Source organism: Porcisia hertigi, chromosome 7, assembly GCF_017918235.1.
Source record: "Porcisia hertigi strain C119 chromosome 7, whole genome shotgun sequence".
Taxonomy (NCBI): Eukaryota; Euglenozoa; class Kinetoplastea; order Trypanosomatida; family Trypanosomatidae; genus Porcisia; species Porcisia hertigi.
In genome coordinates, this window is record NC_090566.1 from 383,486 (window position 1) to 400,234 (window position 16,749).

A 16,749-nucleotide genomic window follows, 5' to 3' on the forward strand; every position below is an offset into this window, starting at 1 on the left:
ATGGTTTTGTTTCACAGTCTTGTCCCTGTTTGATGTGTGTGCGGAGTGTAGACCGTCCGCGCGCCAAACAGCAGCAACAGCCGCAACTGCGAGCTCGTTGGCATCATCATCTCATTTGTTTTTTTTTTTGTGCGTGTTTCCTGCTGCTCACATTTTTCGAAGGTCAGGGAGGAAAGAGAAGAGTCTCTTCGTCCCGATTACATCACTCTGTCATATATATATATATATATATATATATATATATATTCTTTTATCCCCCTTTATTTGCTTGCTTGAACTCCCTTCACAATCCCATTAAGCATCAATGAAGGCGCGACTAAAGCAGGTTGGCCGCTACTTGTTCACGGAGGTCAGTCGTGAGGAGAGTTATATTGTCTTGGAGGGCAACGAGATCAGGAATTCTAGCCGACGCGTACGTGTCAAAGCCTTCTTGAAGGACCGTGTTGCGCACGAAATCATCAGCACCCGTATTAGTATCGAGGAGAATGTGCTAGGCCGCAGTGCAGCGTATCTGCGAGCGCGCTATCTCGCCCTTCACCCAGAGGAGGCCACGAGCGCGCTTCCCAGCAATGGCAGCCACTCCAAGCTGGAGAACTCGGACGCTTTGGCCCGTACGATTTCCCAAACCTCTGCCCCCTCAGCGGTTGCCATCAAGGACGAGGATGTGTCTTTTGAAATCCAATGCTCCCGGCATGTGCTGCTCATCCACGACAAGATGCAAAGTGCCTCCAAAATTTTTCTGATTCGCGATTTGCTGCCCTGCAGTGTTCACAGCATCCTCACTGAAGGCCGCCTTCCCGAGGAAGACGCATTTTTTTATTTTTATCAGCTCATGATGGCTGTACACTTTCTTCACCTGCACCACGTCGTGCACCGCGGGATCACTGTCAAGCACATGTACCTCGCCAAGTCAGGCACACACGTACGCTTGGGAGGGATGAGCGGGTGTCTTCTGGAGGAGCACCGCTGTGATGACGGTGGTGCAACGCACGACGCCCGGCAGCAGGAACAACAGCAGCAACAGAACCAGCCGCACTCCGTCTCTCCGCCGCCGTCGCCGCCGCCGCCGCAGCAACAACATGCTCACTGCTTCCCCCCTCAGCCGGGGTCGTACGGCATTTGTAGCAATTGCCATCGCGATGTTGCGATTGTGGCCCAGGCGCCAGACGCGGCGATCGACCGTAGCTTAGCAAGCATGGCAGGTTCCCCCCCGATATCCAATGACGGTGCTACGCCGCCGCTGGACACGCTCTTCACGACATGCCGTCACTGCGGCGTGTACCAGAGCCGCCTCAGGGTTCTGCAGACCGCTGTGGGCACGCCCGGTTATTTGTCTCCAGAGATACTAGAATATCAGCCACCGAACTCACTCATGAGCACAGGCTCACAGTACTCGATGGCTGCAGCTTCATCAGACTCGAAGCCTGAGCGCATCACTGACAACCAAGCTCGCGACATCTGGGCTTGTGGTGTGGTGCTGTATTACATGCTGACCGCGTCGCTACCTTTCGATCCACTAGCGCAGGGCGGGACGGTACTGCCGCCGCGATCGACGCGTACGCCGCAAGAAGTGTACGACATGTGTTCTCGCATTGTGGCGGTGGACTATCGGATTCCCGCGTACCTCTCCGCCACCTCCCGGGAGCTGATCGAGTGGATCCTACAAAGGGATCCCCAATTGCGGCCAAGTGCGCTGGAGATCCTGCGGCATTCTGCTCTGGCAGGGGTGCGCAACTCAGTGCTGCAAAGATGATCTCTGCGATGTTTTTTGGAGAAGGTTGACGGGGGGGGGCCACATGCGAATTGTCCACTGTAGACGTGTGTGTGTGTGTGTGTGTGCGTGTGTTCGCCTTCTCATCCACAGCCAATAAAGATGAGCAGGAGCAGGCGAAGGCGAGAGAAAGACAGAGGGTGATGGTAAAGGGGAGGGGAGAGCAGAGAGGGGTGGGGGGAGGAGGACGCAGAGGTGCTGGAAGAGAGAGAGAGAGCGGAGGCGAAGAAACTAGGCCCTCTCTTGAATAGCCGCCCCCCTCCTCCCCTCCCCCTCCCCCTACCCTCCTCCCCTCCCCTCCCCTCCCCGCTGTCGCAGTCGCTGCTCTCCTTTCTTTTATGGTTGCTGTTTTTTTCTAATAAAGTGTTAATCCCTGCCGTTCTCATTTTGCTTCAACACCCCCCCTCCCTCTTTTTCTTTTGCTGTTTATTCCTTCCCTCTTCCCCTCCTTCCCTCCCTCCCCTCCTTCCCTTCCATCCCCCCATCCTCTTTGCATTCTCTCACAGCTACTCCTACTCGATACACACACATACACACGCATCCTCTTCCTCGTAATATATATATATATATATACATATATCCTTGCCACTCTTCTCCCCTCAAAACGCTGCAGTGAATATCCCCTCCATCTGTTTTTTTTTGTTCTCCCTTTTCTTACGCCAAGCCACTCAGTGACTCTGGCTGTTCTCGCCTCCAATATACATATATATATATATACATATTACATTACACACACTACCTTGATGTACATGCGCACGCACGCATGCGCGTACATATATATATATATATATACATATGTGTGTGTGTGTGTGTGTGGGGGGGGGGGTGGCCATCGAAACATCTTTTTTTTTGGTTTGTTTATTTATTTGTGTATTTGGTTCAATGCTCCTGTTTTTTTGTGATTTGTGGCCCCCCTCCCCTTTTTTTTTGAGGGTGAGGGGGAAATAGGGGATGAAAAAAATAAGGGGTAGCGATATGGAGCCATGCATGCAGCAGCGAGGGGGGGGGCTCTTCGTGAGACGCGCGGGCCTGTGGGGCGGAGACACTGTCAGCAGCACCCCATGAGCGGCAGAGAGGCACCTATGCGTTGTGTGCACAGTGAGACCCTCGGTGAGGGCGATGATTCCGAGTAGGATCTGTGCTGGTGACATCCCCCCCCAAAAAAAAAAAAATAAAAATACATGAATCCACAGGCAAATGGGGGTGCCCTTACATCCGCACGTGTGTGTGTGTGTGTGTGTGTCGCTTCGTTGAACATGCGAATCCGGAGCGACTGGGGAGACTTTCCTTGGAATCACCTCTTCCGTTGGTCCCCCTCCCCCTCCACCCTCTCGCCTCTTTGAGGCTTCACCTCTCTTGCGTTGAGCTCGACTCCTTCTTGCACATACCTGCTTCACTTTGTCGACGTCTCTCTGGCTTCTCCCTCGCTATATTTTATTATTATCGCGTGAAAAAAAATATATACCGAGGCTTTACACTTACTGGGGGGAGGGAAAGAGAGAGAGAGAGAGGAAGGGAGACGCCAAAGCGATATATGTTGCTTCACCCCCGAAGTCCGACGCTACCGCTGCTTGGGCGCCGGCGCAACTGTGTGGCAAACATCTGCGGGGAGGGACCTCTATACTGCATGCCCATGACTTTCATGTGCAGTTTTCAAGTACTCGGTATCGCTAGGGTGATCCGAAGCTCAGGCGTCAGTCGCTCTGCCGTTACTACAAGGTGCGCGTATCGATCTGTGAGCAGTGGCAGCTCTCAGCAGCAGCAGCATTGCATCGCTGCCGATGAGGTGCGCGCGGCTCTGCGCACGTTGGGGCTCGCCGAGGACAGCACCGATGCGGAGGTAAAAAAAGCTTTTCAGGTATTCGCCAAACAGCATCACCCCGACGCGAATGCGGCGGCGGCAGCAGAAGCGTCATTGGGCTCAGAGCGGTTGAGCGACAACCGCGGCAGCGAAGCAGATGCGTCGTCGCGCATGCGACTCGGCACGGAAGCGTACCAGCTCCTTCGAAAAGTTCCCTACGAGGTGCGGCAGCGCATTCTACGCGAAGAGGGATGTGGTGGTGGTCCTGGTGTCGTCCAGAGTCGATTTTGCGGCCCACACGACACCAGCTTTTCGTTCACAGAGGAGGAGTACGCTAAAGTGCAGCGTATTTATCAAGGCGACCACCACCGTCGCCGGCGCCGCCGCCGCAGTGGTCGCGATGTGGCCGACCGAGACGATAGCGATGCGGGGGGATACTTCGACACCCGCACCGAGGATGGCCGCCGCCGCACTGCGCGGCTGAACGAGTTCCAGGCTCGTATCATGGAGATGCGTCGACGTGGTATCCGGGACGACTTGCCGCCATGGCGGGTCTACGCAAGCGAAAAGGGCGCTGGCGCAGCGGGTGATGCCAATTTCGGATCCACAAGCGGAGACCGCGCCAATGACGGACACCTGAAACATTCCGGTACGTACACCACCGGCACCGCCCCGCGCAACAACCCGCTTCGCTTGGGCCTGCACTTCTTCAACGCCACCACCACCACCACCGCCAGCTTGAAGGGAGTGCGTGACGTTTACCGTAGCCGGCCTACCTTTGCGGGCATGGACGGCAGCTCCTATGACAACCCTGGCAGCGCCGCACGTGCTGCGCCGGAGATCAGCGCCAACCCTCGCCTGCACCAGTACATCTTGATGAACCACAGAGCGGAAGAACAGGCAATTGTTGACCGTGGTACGCGGCTGCCGCTTCTGTTCTTTGTCTTCCTGGTTTGCCTCTCGGTGGTGGTGATGGCGGCGGCGGCGCAATCGCATCGTGCGCGCATACAGAAGGATGTGGAGCTTCGCCGGCGTGACGAGTTGCGAGGCGGTGCGTGAGACACGGGCCGAATGAGCGAGGAGGCACGCAGCTAGCAATCGTTATATGTCCCCCCCCTCCCCTCCCCCCCCAGACGACTACTACGACTACTATTACTACACACTGAGAGATCAGAGATGCGCATCCATGGGGTAGAGAGAGGGGGGGGGTGGGGGCGTATAGGCGCAACACGTATTTTTCCCGTGTTTTCACCAACTGCCACACCCATGTGTCTCCTCCCCCCCACCCCACCCCTACCCCTCGTCAGCTCCCACCTCCCCCTCTTTTTTCCCTCTCGCTCTCATCAACATTACTTTTGCCCCCCTCCGCCCTCCATTCCGGGCACAACGAACCATTTAGCAGCCAACCACCAGAAAAAGGCGTGCGTCTCTTCTTCTTCAGTCGTGACACACACACACACACACACACACGCACGCACACTCTTTGCCGTCTCTCTTTCTCTCTCTGGCTTTCCTGGCGTGTGGGCTCTTTCCCCTGCCCCCCCTTTGGGCACTGTACAATTCGCGGCTCATATGCCACCTGCGTCGCAAAATTTACACATTAGTCCGCTGTGCTGCGCCAAATCTTGTCTCTCCCTCCCTCCCTCCCCTCCCCCCTCCCCTCCCCTACACACACACACACATTGAGAGGAGAGAGAGAGAGAGGGGGGGTCTCATATATACTCATGGAGCCCAACGCGGCAATGAGGTCACCACCACCAGCTGGTGTCGACTCTACAGCTCTCGACGAAGATTCCAACACAACGGTTTCAGGCCACGTCAATGCGCAGCGCAGCGACAATGGCGTGGATGCACCGGCCCATGGCAGCACCGGTTGCGAGCGAATCGCCACGCTTGCTGCCATGGCGGTACCTTTGTCACCCCCTCTCTCCAGAGCAGGCTTGTTGACGGCAACGACCCGCATGAACACCACAACCCCCCTCCACAGCGTGATCTGCCCGACCGCACGGGCTGCAGTTGCCACCAAGGAGGCAATCGAAGAGGAGCGGCTCCACCGTACGTCTTGTCAAGCTTGCAAGGATGCCTCGAGGACGGCCGGAACGATCATTGCGGCTGTGTGCGGTGACGGACTGGATCGCGACAGTACCGAGAGGCCGTGCCGCTCCTTCGTTGACCCACACGCAGGCGCCGTCGTCTCTGAGGGCAGGGTACGCTGTCTAGGTCAAACGCATCACCACTGCGATGGAAACCGTAGACACGCTCCCACAGCGAAGAAGGCGGCGGCGACAGTCACAGCGGCGGCCACCTCTCTCACGGCATGCGCTACTGAGATGCACCTACACACCACCTTTGAGGACCTCCTGGCCCAGTACGCCGACACAAGTGGCGTGCGGGACAATAATGCCTCACCTCTCTCTCTCGGAAGCAACAGCGGCAGCAACGACACACCCGAGGCACCGGGGAGCGTGAACACCATCAACCACACACCCTTCCCCTTGGCGCTGTCGTCAATGAGGGGCGAGTCCGTTGTGGAGCACGTTGTGGGGCATAAGCCGCGTGAGTACTACAAGTGGGTGTGGCGTAAGGCAGAGGACTACCATGAGCTGCACGCCCTCAATGTCCACAACAACAACGTGTATCAGCAGCGGGTCGCACCTGCCCTCCCCCGCCCTCCACTGATGGAAGCTGTGGCTGGAGGTCTAGGCGCGGCATGCACCTACATAGCCCCCACAACGTCGTCGACAGCTTCGTTGACGGCGCCACGACTTCTGTCTGGAGCCGCCGGCGATGTCTCCCTGGGCAGTGGGAGCGGTGCCTCGGAAACAACACGGTTGGCCGTACCGTCGGACCCGTCCTCGAGTCCGCTCATGGACGCCGTCGGGCTCATGAACGCCGCGGCAGCCGCCAAAAACACTAGGAGTGGCAACAGGACGGGCAGCTCGACGGCGCCACCACCGACCGATTCCCCTGTTGACCCGCATCACCTGCCGTCAACCGGCAACGCCGACAAGCTGAGCGGCGGCTTGGCCTCCGCAAGTAACTCTTCATTCCATATGAACGACTTTGCCTTCGAGCAGATGAGTCGACTCTCTATGTACACCATACCGACGTCGAAACAGGGGCCGGAGTACTTCAAGACAGCCGTCGAGGACAACACCAAGACGCTCGTCATCTTCATGGTGGGCCTTCCCGCCCGCGGCAAGACGTTCTTGGCGCAGAAGATATGCCGGCTGTTGGGCTGGCACGGGAATCGTGCCAAAGTACAAAACATCCAGGTTGCGTGGAGACGCTTGCTACTCGACTGGGAAGCGGCGCACCCAGAGTTGGCGGGACGTGGCGCGCAAGCAGACGTCCAGGAGGAGCAGGGGACAAGCGCGACCCTTGGGAAAGAAAACGTTGGCGATAGGGCGCCATTTGGCGGTCGTGAGGCCCCTCGTGGGGTACCCCGACCAACAGGGGCCGTGGCAGGCAGGCAAGTCACTTCTGCTTCTCCTCCCACCGCTGCGACAGCTGCACCGGCGCGAGCCGCCTTTTCTCTGCCAAACCGCCTTCCGCACACCCTCTCGGTACAGGGCGATGTGCCGCAGGTGGTGGGCAACCTGGTATCGGAAACACTGCACACGTCTCCGCAGCATCCCGTGGCCGCCCATCTGGGCAGCGCGACCGCGTTGGCTTCAGCTTTTGCCTCTCCTACGACTACCACTGCGACTGCGACGAACGTTGCTGCTCCCGCAGGGTACAGCGGTAGCCTCAACCTCTCCGACACCGTCGTCGCTCCGGGTTCGCTGTCGTCCACAGGCAATCCGATTTTTACCCTTGGCGGCAGCACATCTCCTGTGTGCCCGTCTATGCATGCGCACACGGCTGGGTCACTCGAGGGCACCATCACGGCACCTAAGCCAACGGATGCCTCAGCCTCGATATCCTTTGTTCCAACAGTGGCACGCGCCCCCTCCAATGCAGTAGCCGACGCCATCATAGATGGTCTGCGTGCCCCAATTTCAAGTCGCGCACCAATCAGCACCACGGCGGCCGAGACGACGACGGACGGCAGCGATCGAGGCCTCGGGGCGTCTGCAGAGACGGGGCCGCACATGTCCGTCGACATGGACGGCTCAGCGCTGCCGAATGACGTACTGCGCACTCGGCATTTCAAAGACCTCATTCAGCATCCCACCAGCCTCTCCCGCACCCTGTACCGTCACGTGCTTCAGAGCTTCGCCGACGACTGCCGCCTCTTTTTTCAGCACGGTGGCGAGGTGGTGGTGGTGAACGACGACTTTGTCACGGAGGAGCTGCGGCAGGAGGCGGAACAACTCTTTCGCCCACTCGCAGCGCAGTGTTTTTATATCGAAGTCATCCGCGACGCCAAGGAGGATCCGCTTGACTTTGTCCAGTGCAAGATCCATGATCCGATTGAATACCCCCGCGGCAACATTGACCTCCACTCGGCTGCAGACGACTTCCACCAGCGACTGGCATTCTTGGAGAGCGTCTATGAGACGCTGCAGGAGGCGGCACCCAAGGCGAAGCAGGGGTCGCGCCGTAAGCCAGCCGCGTCTGCGGCTGAGACTGCAGCGATTGCGACAGGGGCAGTGGAAGAGACCAGTGCGGAGGTGGCGAAAGGCCAGGAGGTTAGTGCGGGGCTTAAGAGTGATGCAACGCTCGCGTGCTCGCCCACGACGTCGACGCTGCCGCGCAGCTACGTAAAAGTGATCAACTCGAGCATCATTGAGACGCACGGCGTCTACGGCTACGTGGCCAGTCGCATCATCTCGTACGTCATGAACCTGTCGCAGGTAAAGATCCAACATCCCATATATTTCATGCGTCATGGCGAGAGCCACTATAACCTGGAGGATCGCCTCGGTGGCAACCCGTCGCTAACTGAGCAGGGAAGGCGAGACGCAGAGGCGCTGCTCGAGTTCCTTAGCTCGCTAAAGTGCCACCTCAAGTATGTCGACCGTGTGCACCGCGAGCAGTATTCCAAGCCGCGGCCACACCTCCAGACTGAAGCGCTCGTTGGCGACGAGTGCGGCCGCTTATCATCAACGGCGACCACGACGACAGCACCAGGCACGGCGAATAGTTTAGAAATATGGACGAGTCAACTGCGACGTGCCATTCAGACCACCGAGCTCAGTGAGCGACTGTTGAACATCCGCACTCTTCGCTGGAGCAGCTTGAACGAGATCCACGCCGGCATTTGCGAGGACCTGACGTACGCGGAGGTGAAGGAGCGCTACCCACTCATCGACTACTTCCGTGGGCGCAGCAAGTACACGTTCCGGTACCCCAACGGCGAGAGCTACCAGGACCTCGTCCTTCGCCTGGAACCCGTCATTATGGAGCTGGAGAACGCCGACAAAGTTGTTGTCGTGGTGGCGCACCAGGCAGTCCTGCGCTGCCTGCTTGCCTACTTTGGCAGCACCTCGGCAGAGAGCAGCATCAGCCTCAAAGTGCCACATCGCACGGTGTGGCGCTGCACGTATAACTCGAAGGGAATCGCCAGCCTAGACGAGTTGAAGCTGGACCATCCTGAGACTGGCTTCCATCCTCCGAAAAGAGAGGGTGCGCCGATTGCATCGTCGACTGACACCACGAGTGCCTGAGAGACACAATTGATAGAGGGAAAGGGGGGAGGGAGGGAGGGAGGGAGGGAGGGAAGTTCCCTAGCCTTCGTTCTCGACTGTTTGCTGCTGCTGCTGCTGAAAGGGACGCAACAAAACAGGTGCCACCATGTCCATCCGAGAGCGAGAAGGCAGGTGTGTGGGTGTGTGTGTGTGGGGGGGGGGGGGGGGGAGGGGACTGGATTGGGATGGTCTTTGCACCCTGACAGGCACGCGAGGGCTTATCCGCAGTTCTCTCTGTGATCTTCAGCCCACTCTTCACCGAAGAGGCCGCGCGTCAACATTTTTGTCTGAGTGTGTGTGTGTGTGTGTGTGTGTGTGTAGGTGTGTGTCTTGGATGCTGCGGATGCCATGATGCATCTCCACTTCAGTAAGCGCTTGGCCTTCTTGCCTTCCTCCCTCCCTCCCCTTTGTCTTGCTGGCATTTTGAATGCCTTGACGCCGTCGCTTTCGTCTTTGATCGGTGGAATCCGTATGTATGCCATCCCTTCCGACTTCCCACTCCCCCCCCCCCCAACAAACTCATGAGAGGGCTCCTGACGACTCTAGAGCGACTATTGTCCCCGCTCCTCTGAGTGACTGTGTGATTGTGTACGTATCTGTGTCGGGGAAGGGGATGCAGGGCATCCAGGTGCACCAACAGCGCGCACACACACAGAGAATATATATATATATATATATGTATGCATGTACATCACTACCATCATGATTATTTTCCCGTGGATGATGCGATGACCGGAGGCCCCCGGTGACGTGGGTGGTGGTGGTGGTGGGGTTTCTGATGGCATTATTCATTGAGTGTGTGTGTGTATGTGTGTGTGTGCGTGTGTGTGTGTGTGTGGTGGAAACGCGTTTTTCTGCACTTGAAGCGTGCAGAACAACAGAAAACCTCAACCGGAGCAAAAAAAAAAAACATAAAAAACTACGGTTGACAGTGACGTAGATGCACGCAATGCAAGTAGAAGTAGTTTCAAGGTTTCTCGTTTTCTCTGCATTCGCCTTTCAATTTTTTTTTTTTCGGGGGCATCATCAATGATCAGCGCCACTGCTTCTCTCTTCTACCCCCGCCTCTCTTTCTCAATCGGGCCATCACATACGTGCAAACACATAACTGCCGTCGAAAAGCACTCGTCTTGTCTGTCTCCCCCTCCCCTTCCTTGCCCCCCCCCACCCCTCGCGGCTGGGCCCCCGGTTCTGTGCGCTCTTTTTTTCCCCTCTCGCTAGCAATCGGGATCTGACGACAGTACCGTAGGCCTATTGCGTACAAAATCATACACCAACAGCAAAGGGTGTATATTTTGACGAGCACACACACACACGCATCTATATAAATATATTTATATATTTATATATTTATTGGTGGTGGTGGTGGTGGTGGTGGTGCGTTCGTGTGTTGTGTCGTGTCTTCACTTCTCCCCGATTTCACATTGAGCCTCTGCCTGTGTGCACTCGGAACTCCACCTAACAGAACGAAGCGACTGTACTCAGAGGGGGAAGAGGGGAAGAGGGAGCGGGTGCGGAACACCTCCCCCCCTTTTTTTTGAACTCTCCCTCTGTATTTCTTTCTCCCCGACGGGATTTTCCTATTTCAGAAGTAGACACCCGTGCCTTTTTTTCTACGCACGCGAACAGACAGACAGACAGACAGACACACACACACCTCTTCGACACACAGACACACCGACTGCAGCGCCTGCTTTTCTCCGACACCCCCGTCCCCTCCTTCCCCCTCCCCCCCAAAAAAAAAGTGTGCTGCAGCTCATCGCACACAACCGCTGTTACACTGGCATATCACACGACACGGGGAGTGTCAGTGGCAGTGACAGTGGTGCCCTATCGCACGGCAAGTAGTCTGGGGGACGTGGAGCCGAACCACACGCCCACTCATTCCTCGGTGTCCCGACCAGCGTCCCGCGGTGTTTCCTCTCTTGTTTTTTTTTCGTGTGTGCGTGTGCGTGTGTGGACGGGGGTGCCGCGTTATCTTGGCAACTTTCTTCGTATAGATTTATTGATCTTCTCGATTCTCTCATCATCATTTATCCCCCCTCCCCACTCAAAAAAAAAACGGAGAGCCGTTGCAGCGCACGCTTTTGGTATTGTAGAGGCCGTTTCCGTTTCCCTTTTTGTTGTTTGTTGTGTTGGTTCACTTGTTGGTTTTGCTTAGATTCTCCTCCCCCTCCCTCCCTCCCTCCGGACACTGGGTGTGCACACAAGTGAACCGCCCGGGTCTCTTTCTATCGTCAAGGAAGGGGAGCGGTTTTTTTTTTTTGATCCTTTGGCCACTCGATGCAATCCGTCTTTATGGGACGCTACCCAGCGCGCTTCTCGCGTGCTCGGTGCTGCACTGCCGATGTCAATTCTGCAGGCTCAACACGCGACACGACTACCGCCTCCACCTTCGTTGCCACAACCACGACCGCGATCGCCACCGCGACAACGTCTGCAGAGGCTGTCGCCGCAGCTTCAGCTGTTCTCGACTCTGCACCACCACCGCTCCGTGTGCTGCACAAGATGCGCAAGTTCACTGACCCACACCGGCAAGGACGGTTCATGACAGGCTCCCTGGCCTTCACTCCTTCCTTTCTTGTCGCCTCAGCCCCGTCGTCGCTGCCGATACGACCCGTAAGGGCTGCAGGCGTGCAGGCGTTCAATGCCTTGGCATTGCAGGCAGCACCAATCTCCACGCAGCTAGCCATGGTGCCTGTGCGCTTGCTCACACAGCTTGTGCAGTGGCGCCGGTTGCGTAGCGACTGCGCATCGGTTTTGCCGCCGGTTTCGGGTGTTTCTCAGCCGCATGGTGGTCACTCGCATGTGTGGACTCTCGGTTTCCGTCGCCGTGGGTCGTCAGCGCGTCGGCGCCCCGGAACCCGGTGCTCGGTTGCAGTGAGGCTGCTCGGGTCGACGGCACACGCGCAGCCGATGACAAAGCCACCGGCGCTCATTGCATCCACCTCTCCTTCCTGCTCCTGTGCCGCTACTCAGTCGATCTTCTCTGGCTCAGCGGTGGCCCCTGCGGACTCCTGTAGCACTGGATCCATCGCCACCGCCGCCGCCGCCGCATTAGCAGCAGGGCCCCTGCACACAGCCAAGCGCTGCTATTCCTCTGCAGCTCAGGCAGAGGGTCCGACCGCTTCCACTCCAGGTGAATCGGGATGCAGTGAAGAGCGGGTGAAGGAGTGCAAAGGAAACGCCGTCGATGGCGACATGAGTGCGCACGAGAGGATTGCGGAGGAGAATAAGGCCACGGAGGAGGAGGAGGAGGATATCGCGGCGGCAGCGGTGCCGTCTTTCGAGGATGTTTACTCAGCCTTCCATACACTTCAGCTTGTCCAAGCCGACGGCCGCGTTGTGCGTGAGTGGACGGCGGCGCATGTGAAGCAGGCGTACCGTACCCTAGCGAAGCAGCTTCACCCTGATGTCGCTGGTGGCGATGAGGAGTTGATGGAGCGGGTGAACACGTCGTATGACCTGCTCATGGGCTTGTCCGCGGAGCTGACAGACAACTACCGTATGTGGCTCGAGTCGGGTGGTGAAGCGGAGCTGCAGCTACAGCGCGCTGAGGAACAGCATGGCCTGCAACATTCGCGCTGGGTGTCTCGCGACACGGAGCAGCTTATCCTGGTCGGCTGGTGCACCACATTCTCTGGTTGCGTTCTGTACGCCCTTTGGTGTGTTCTCTACAGCACCTCATCGGCATCCAGCTCCGCAGGTGGAACAGCCGCTATCGCAAACCGCCCTGGTTCCGGCTCCGGTGAGGCGCATCGCGGCACCAGCACGGGTGGCACGCCCTCCACTGGCACCCGATTGACGCTCCCTTGGGCAGGCGCAACTGTTTCAAGAGCCGCAGGTGTGCAGTACGGCGTGGTGAGCAGCGGTGGCAGCGCACTGTGGATGCCACCGCAACTCTCCTTCCACATTTTGCAGCTGATGAGAACAGCCGTGTCGCGCTACGCTTTGGCGGTGGCGGTCACGCTGGCGGCGTGCATGAACACCGTCCTGCTGCAGCGCGTTTTCCAGCGCATACTCACCGGCGGCGGTGGTGGTGGTGGTGCAGGTTGAACGGAGTATAGGAGAAGATCAGCGACGGAGGTCGGTGAGGGGGGGGGGGGAGGGGAGAAGCGGGTAGGGGTAGGTGCGTACGGGAGTAAGGGGAGGAGCGGGCCAGAAAAAGCAGTGAGACGCTATCCGCCCTCTGCACACCCCCTTTTGCCCTTGCCCAGCAACAGCGCGTCTGCCTTTTCTTTTCTCAGGGGTCTTCTCTCGCTCCCCCCCTCCCTCCCTCGTCGATCGCCTCTTTCTTCACTTCGATCCAGATTCGTATTTTTTTTTGTTTTCCAATACATCTGTGGCGCGCGTCATTCTTATCCTCGGGCATCTTTTTTTTCTTCTGCGGCGCAAGCCGGTGAAGAGAGAATGAGAGGGGCAGATACACAGCGAGCGAAGAGAGGGGTGAGGGTGAGGAGTAGTAGAAGAGAGCGGTGTTGATGAAGCAGGGAGACAAGACGGGGAGGTGGGTGGGGGGCGAGACTCGTCGGCCTCACTCACTCACTCATCCCCCCCACACCTTCCTCTCCCGTGTGTGTGACTGCTTAATGGACGACTTAAAAGCTAAGTACATTAAAATCCCATCTGCATATATATTTGTACAGATGGACAGATAAAATGTTTGTATATGCCTATATATAAATGGAATAACGATGAAAGATGTTTGACGGTTGTGTCTGTCGTGGTTGTTGTGATCACTGCTGGCTTGTTGCAATTCCTGGGCATCTGCCGCTTACTGTGACTCCATGTGTGTGTGTGTGTGTGTGTGTGGTTTAGGCAGCAGCAGGGGCGGTTACATGAACGGTGGCCGGGCCCCCTTCCTCGTGTGGGGTTACTTCACTCATTATACAACGACCTTCCATCTCAACAGGTGGAGTTGTTGCTGTTTTTTTGTTGTTGTGTCTCTGGAGGGATGAGCAGGAGTGTAGTGCGCGACGTGAGATTGGGGCGAAGGAGGTATATGTGCACACGCGGAGAGTGTCACTACGATTGAATGGCTTGGACTTCTTTACCCTTCTGCGGTTTGTGTCTTGCTCCTCACTATTTTTTCTCTCCCCCCCCCCCAAAAAAAAAAAAAAATATGGGCGAAGAGTCCACCATGAATCCGTTGGAGACTACTACCTTTATTTGGTATACCGCCCCGTTGCCCCCCTCCCCCTCCCCCCTCCCCCCCCTCTATCTCCGCTCCTCGATGGCTCACGGCCCCTTACCGTTTCTCCATTCCTCAACACGCACACACACACCAAGCGGAGCGGAAGAGAGAACATGCCTTTGTAAGCCGCTCACACCTCCACCACCACCTCCTCCTCCTCCTCCTCCTCCCCCTCTTTCTCTGCCCCATCCCCCCATAATCTCGGCACTTCTTGTGGTGCTTCCTATTCTTCAAAACGACACCAGCAAAGGCCGAAGAGTCAACGACTTGCGCAGGCGGAGGGGATAATCGGGCTCGCTGCATAGACTTCATGTCTCTCTGTTCAAGGCTGACGTGTGTCTGTCTGTGTCATTGCAAGTAAACTGTAGGCCTTTCCTCCCTCTGTCAACCCCCCCCCCCCGAGAAAAAGAAGAAAAGTAGAACAAAAATGCACTCCCCATCGCTGTGCTTCCTCACGTGCAGCTCCTCCTCCTCTGCGACCACCATACCGGCAAGAACAAGCTACTCCCTCAGGTGGGCATCACATGTTGCTGCGGCGCTCTCCTACCTGAGCCAGCGTTCCTGCGCTGCCCTTGGCATTGTTTCTCTGCGCCAAGCCCTCTTGCCATGCCATCCCTTGCTACCAAGAGCGATCTGCAGTGGCGCAGCGACGATCTCAGTGGTGGTGGGTAGCCCCAGGCACTTGCGCGGGCAACCCATCCCTGTGTGTGCACCACGGTCAGCGCCATCGCTATCCTTGGCCTCGTCCCCATCACTCGCTTCCTCGTCGTCTGCCTACCGCTACACGACTACCATGGCCGCCGTCATGGCGAGCGGTGGTTCCTCCGCCCCGGTTGCGTGGTTGATGGCGCGTCGCCACGCCTCAGCGGGCCGTCGTTCCACCTTTGCAGAAATCTCCGAGGCGCTGGATGTGCTCGGGGTCAGCATCGACGAGGATCCCAAGGTGCTCAAGAAGAAGTACCGCGAACTAGTCAAGAAGAACCACCCTGACGCCGGGGGTGAGGAGGCGACGATGGCCCGCGTCACCGTCGCCTACGAGCGCCTCAATGAGCTCACGAATCGGGAGAGGGAGGCGTTCAAATTGCAAAAGAAGATGAGCCGCACTGACAGCGGGACCGCCTCAGCTGCGTCGAGGCGCTACCGTCCCGGTCCACCGGGCGGCTTCGGGTATGCGGCGCCAAACGGGCCGTTCCAGGCGCACTCAGCAAACATGTATGGGCAGTACTACCAGCAAGACGCCAACAACGCTTATCAGCAGGCGCACGGCAAGGGGCAACAGGGCTACTGGAGTCACTTCCAAAAACGAAGTGGCTTCAGTGGCTTCACCGAGAGCCCCTTCTCCTCCAGCAGTCCTTTCAGTATGCATGGACAAGCGCAACGCGCCCGCTTCATGCCCTCTGGCTCACTGCTCATCAAAGGGCTAGTGGTATACCTTTTCTTGTCCACTATGTTTCTCTTTGCGTATCGGTCGTACCGCGACTGGCGGCACGACGACGGCTGGCGCATGTCCGAGAGTTTGGCGCGACATGAGCAGATGCAGGAAATCCACCGCATTCGGCAAGAGATGAACGAGCGTGGGCGCGCCATGCTGCTGCGCGATGGCGACGACGCATCCGTTGCGCTTTATGGCAATCGGCAGTACCTCAGGGAGTCGCCCGAGGCTCGCGCTCTGGAGTTGGCTCGTCAGCGTCGGATCCAGATGGCGCAGGAGCAGCTAGGGGCCGCTGGGAGCCTGCCCGAGCTGCGTGGGTGGCCCAATATTGGGGAAGACAAGGGGCGCATCATCAAGCGGGCACAAGATCCGCCGGGTGTCGTGTTTTTCGAGCCTCGCCGAGAGGACAACCTGCGTCGCCAGATCGAGAATCAACGCAGGGGCAGCGGGTTTGTGCGCACTGGTGGAAACGGGTCGCCGCCGCCACAGATGAGCGAAGCGGGTCATGGAGTTTCTCTTTCTGACACGGCGACTTCATCGTTGCCTACCCGAGGCGTGACCGTCCCGCTACCGCCCGAGACGAACGTCAGCTCAATCGTAATGAGACCCGTCGCTAGTGAAGAGGAGGCGCAGGTAGTTATGCGAGGCATATTCGGTAGTCTTCGCAAGATGGCCTCGTAGAGGCAAACAGGGCACGTTCACGTTGCATCAACGTGCTCTGTGATGCTGCGCTTCGGAGCGCACATGTTTTGCGTGTGCATTGTGTTTTATCACACCGTACTTTTGAATGTTGTTGATGAGTGGCCGTGTGTGCGCTCGTGACGTTTGGTGTTTGCTTGTTCATGGCTGGTGTCACCACACACACACACACACACACACACACACAATCCCCCCCCCCCTCCATGGCCTTCCTTTCCT

The 16,749-nt window shown here is 57.6% G+C and overlaps 5 protein-coding genes across 5 annotated transcripts; all 5 read left to right on the forward strand.

The window, feature by feature from the left end:
• Positions 1-304: 304 nt before the first annotated feature.
• On the forward strand, positions 305-1,753 carry JKF63_06443 (uncharacterized protein; the record flags this gene model as incomplete). Its single annotated transcript, XM_067902393.1, has 1 exon — positions 305-1,753. The coding sequence occupies one exon, from the start codon at positions 305-307 to the stop codon at positions 1,751-1,753; it is 1,449 nt and encodes a 482-aa protein (XP_067759414.1).
• Positions 1,754-3,398: 1,645 nt separating this feature from the next.
• Positions 3,399-4,631, forward strand: JKF63_06444 (uncharacterized protein; the record flags this gene model as incomplete). The annotated part of the gene is made up of 1 exon (XM_067902394.1): positions 3,399-4,631. One exon carries the CDS (start codon positions 3,399-3,401, stop codon positions 4,629-4,631), a length of 1,233 nt encoding a protein of 410 aa, XP_067759415.1.
• Positions 4,632-5,296: 665 nt separating this feature from the next.
• On the forward strand, positions 5,297-9,184 carry JKF63_06445 (uncharacterized protein; the record flags this gene model as incomplete). The annotated part of the gene is made up of 1 exon (XM_067902395.1): positions 5,297-9,184. The coding sequence occupies one exon, from the start codon at positions 5,297-5,299 to the stop codon at positions 9,182-9,184; it is 3,888 nt and encodes a 1,295-aa protein (XP_067759416.1).
• Positions 9,185-11,488: 2,304 nt separating this feature from the next.
• On the forward strand, positions 11,489-13,261 carry JKF63_06446 (uncharacterized protein; the record flags this gene model as incomplete). The annotated part of the gene is made up of 1 exon (XM_067902396.1): positions 11,489-13,261. The coding sequence occupies one exon, from the start codon at positions 11,489-11,491 to the stop codon at positions 13,259-13,261; it is 1,773 nt and encodes a 590-aa protein (XP_067759417.1).
• Positions 13,262-14,826: 1,565 nt separating this feature from the next.
• On the forward strand, positions 14,827-16,512 carry JKF63_06447 (uncharacterized protein; the record flags this gene model as incomplete). The annotated part of the gene is made up of 1 exon (XM_067902397.1): positions 14,827-16,512. One exon carries the CDS (start codon positions 14,827-14,829, stop codon positions 16,510-16,512), a length of 1,686 nt encoding a protein of 561 aa, XP_067759418.1.
• Positions 16,513-16,749: the final 237 nt, after the last annotated feature.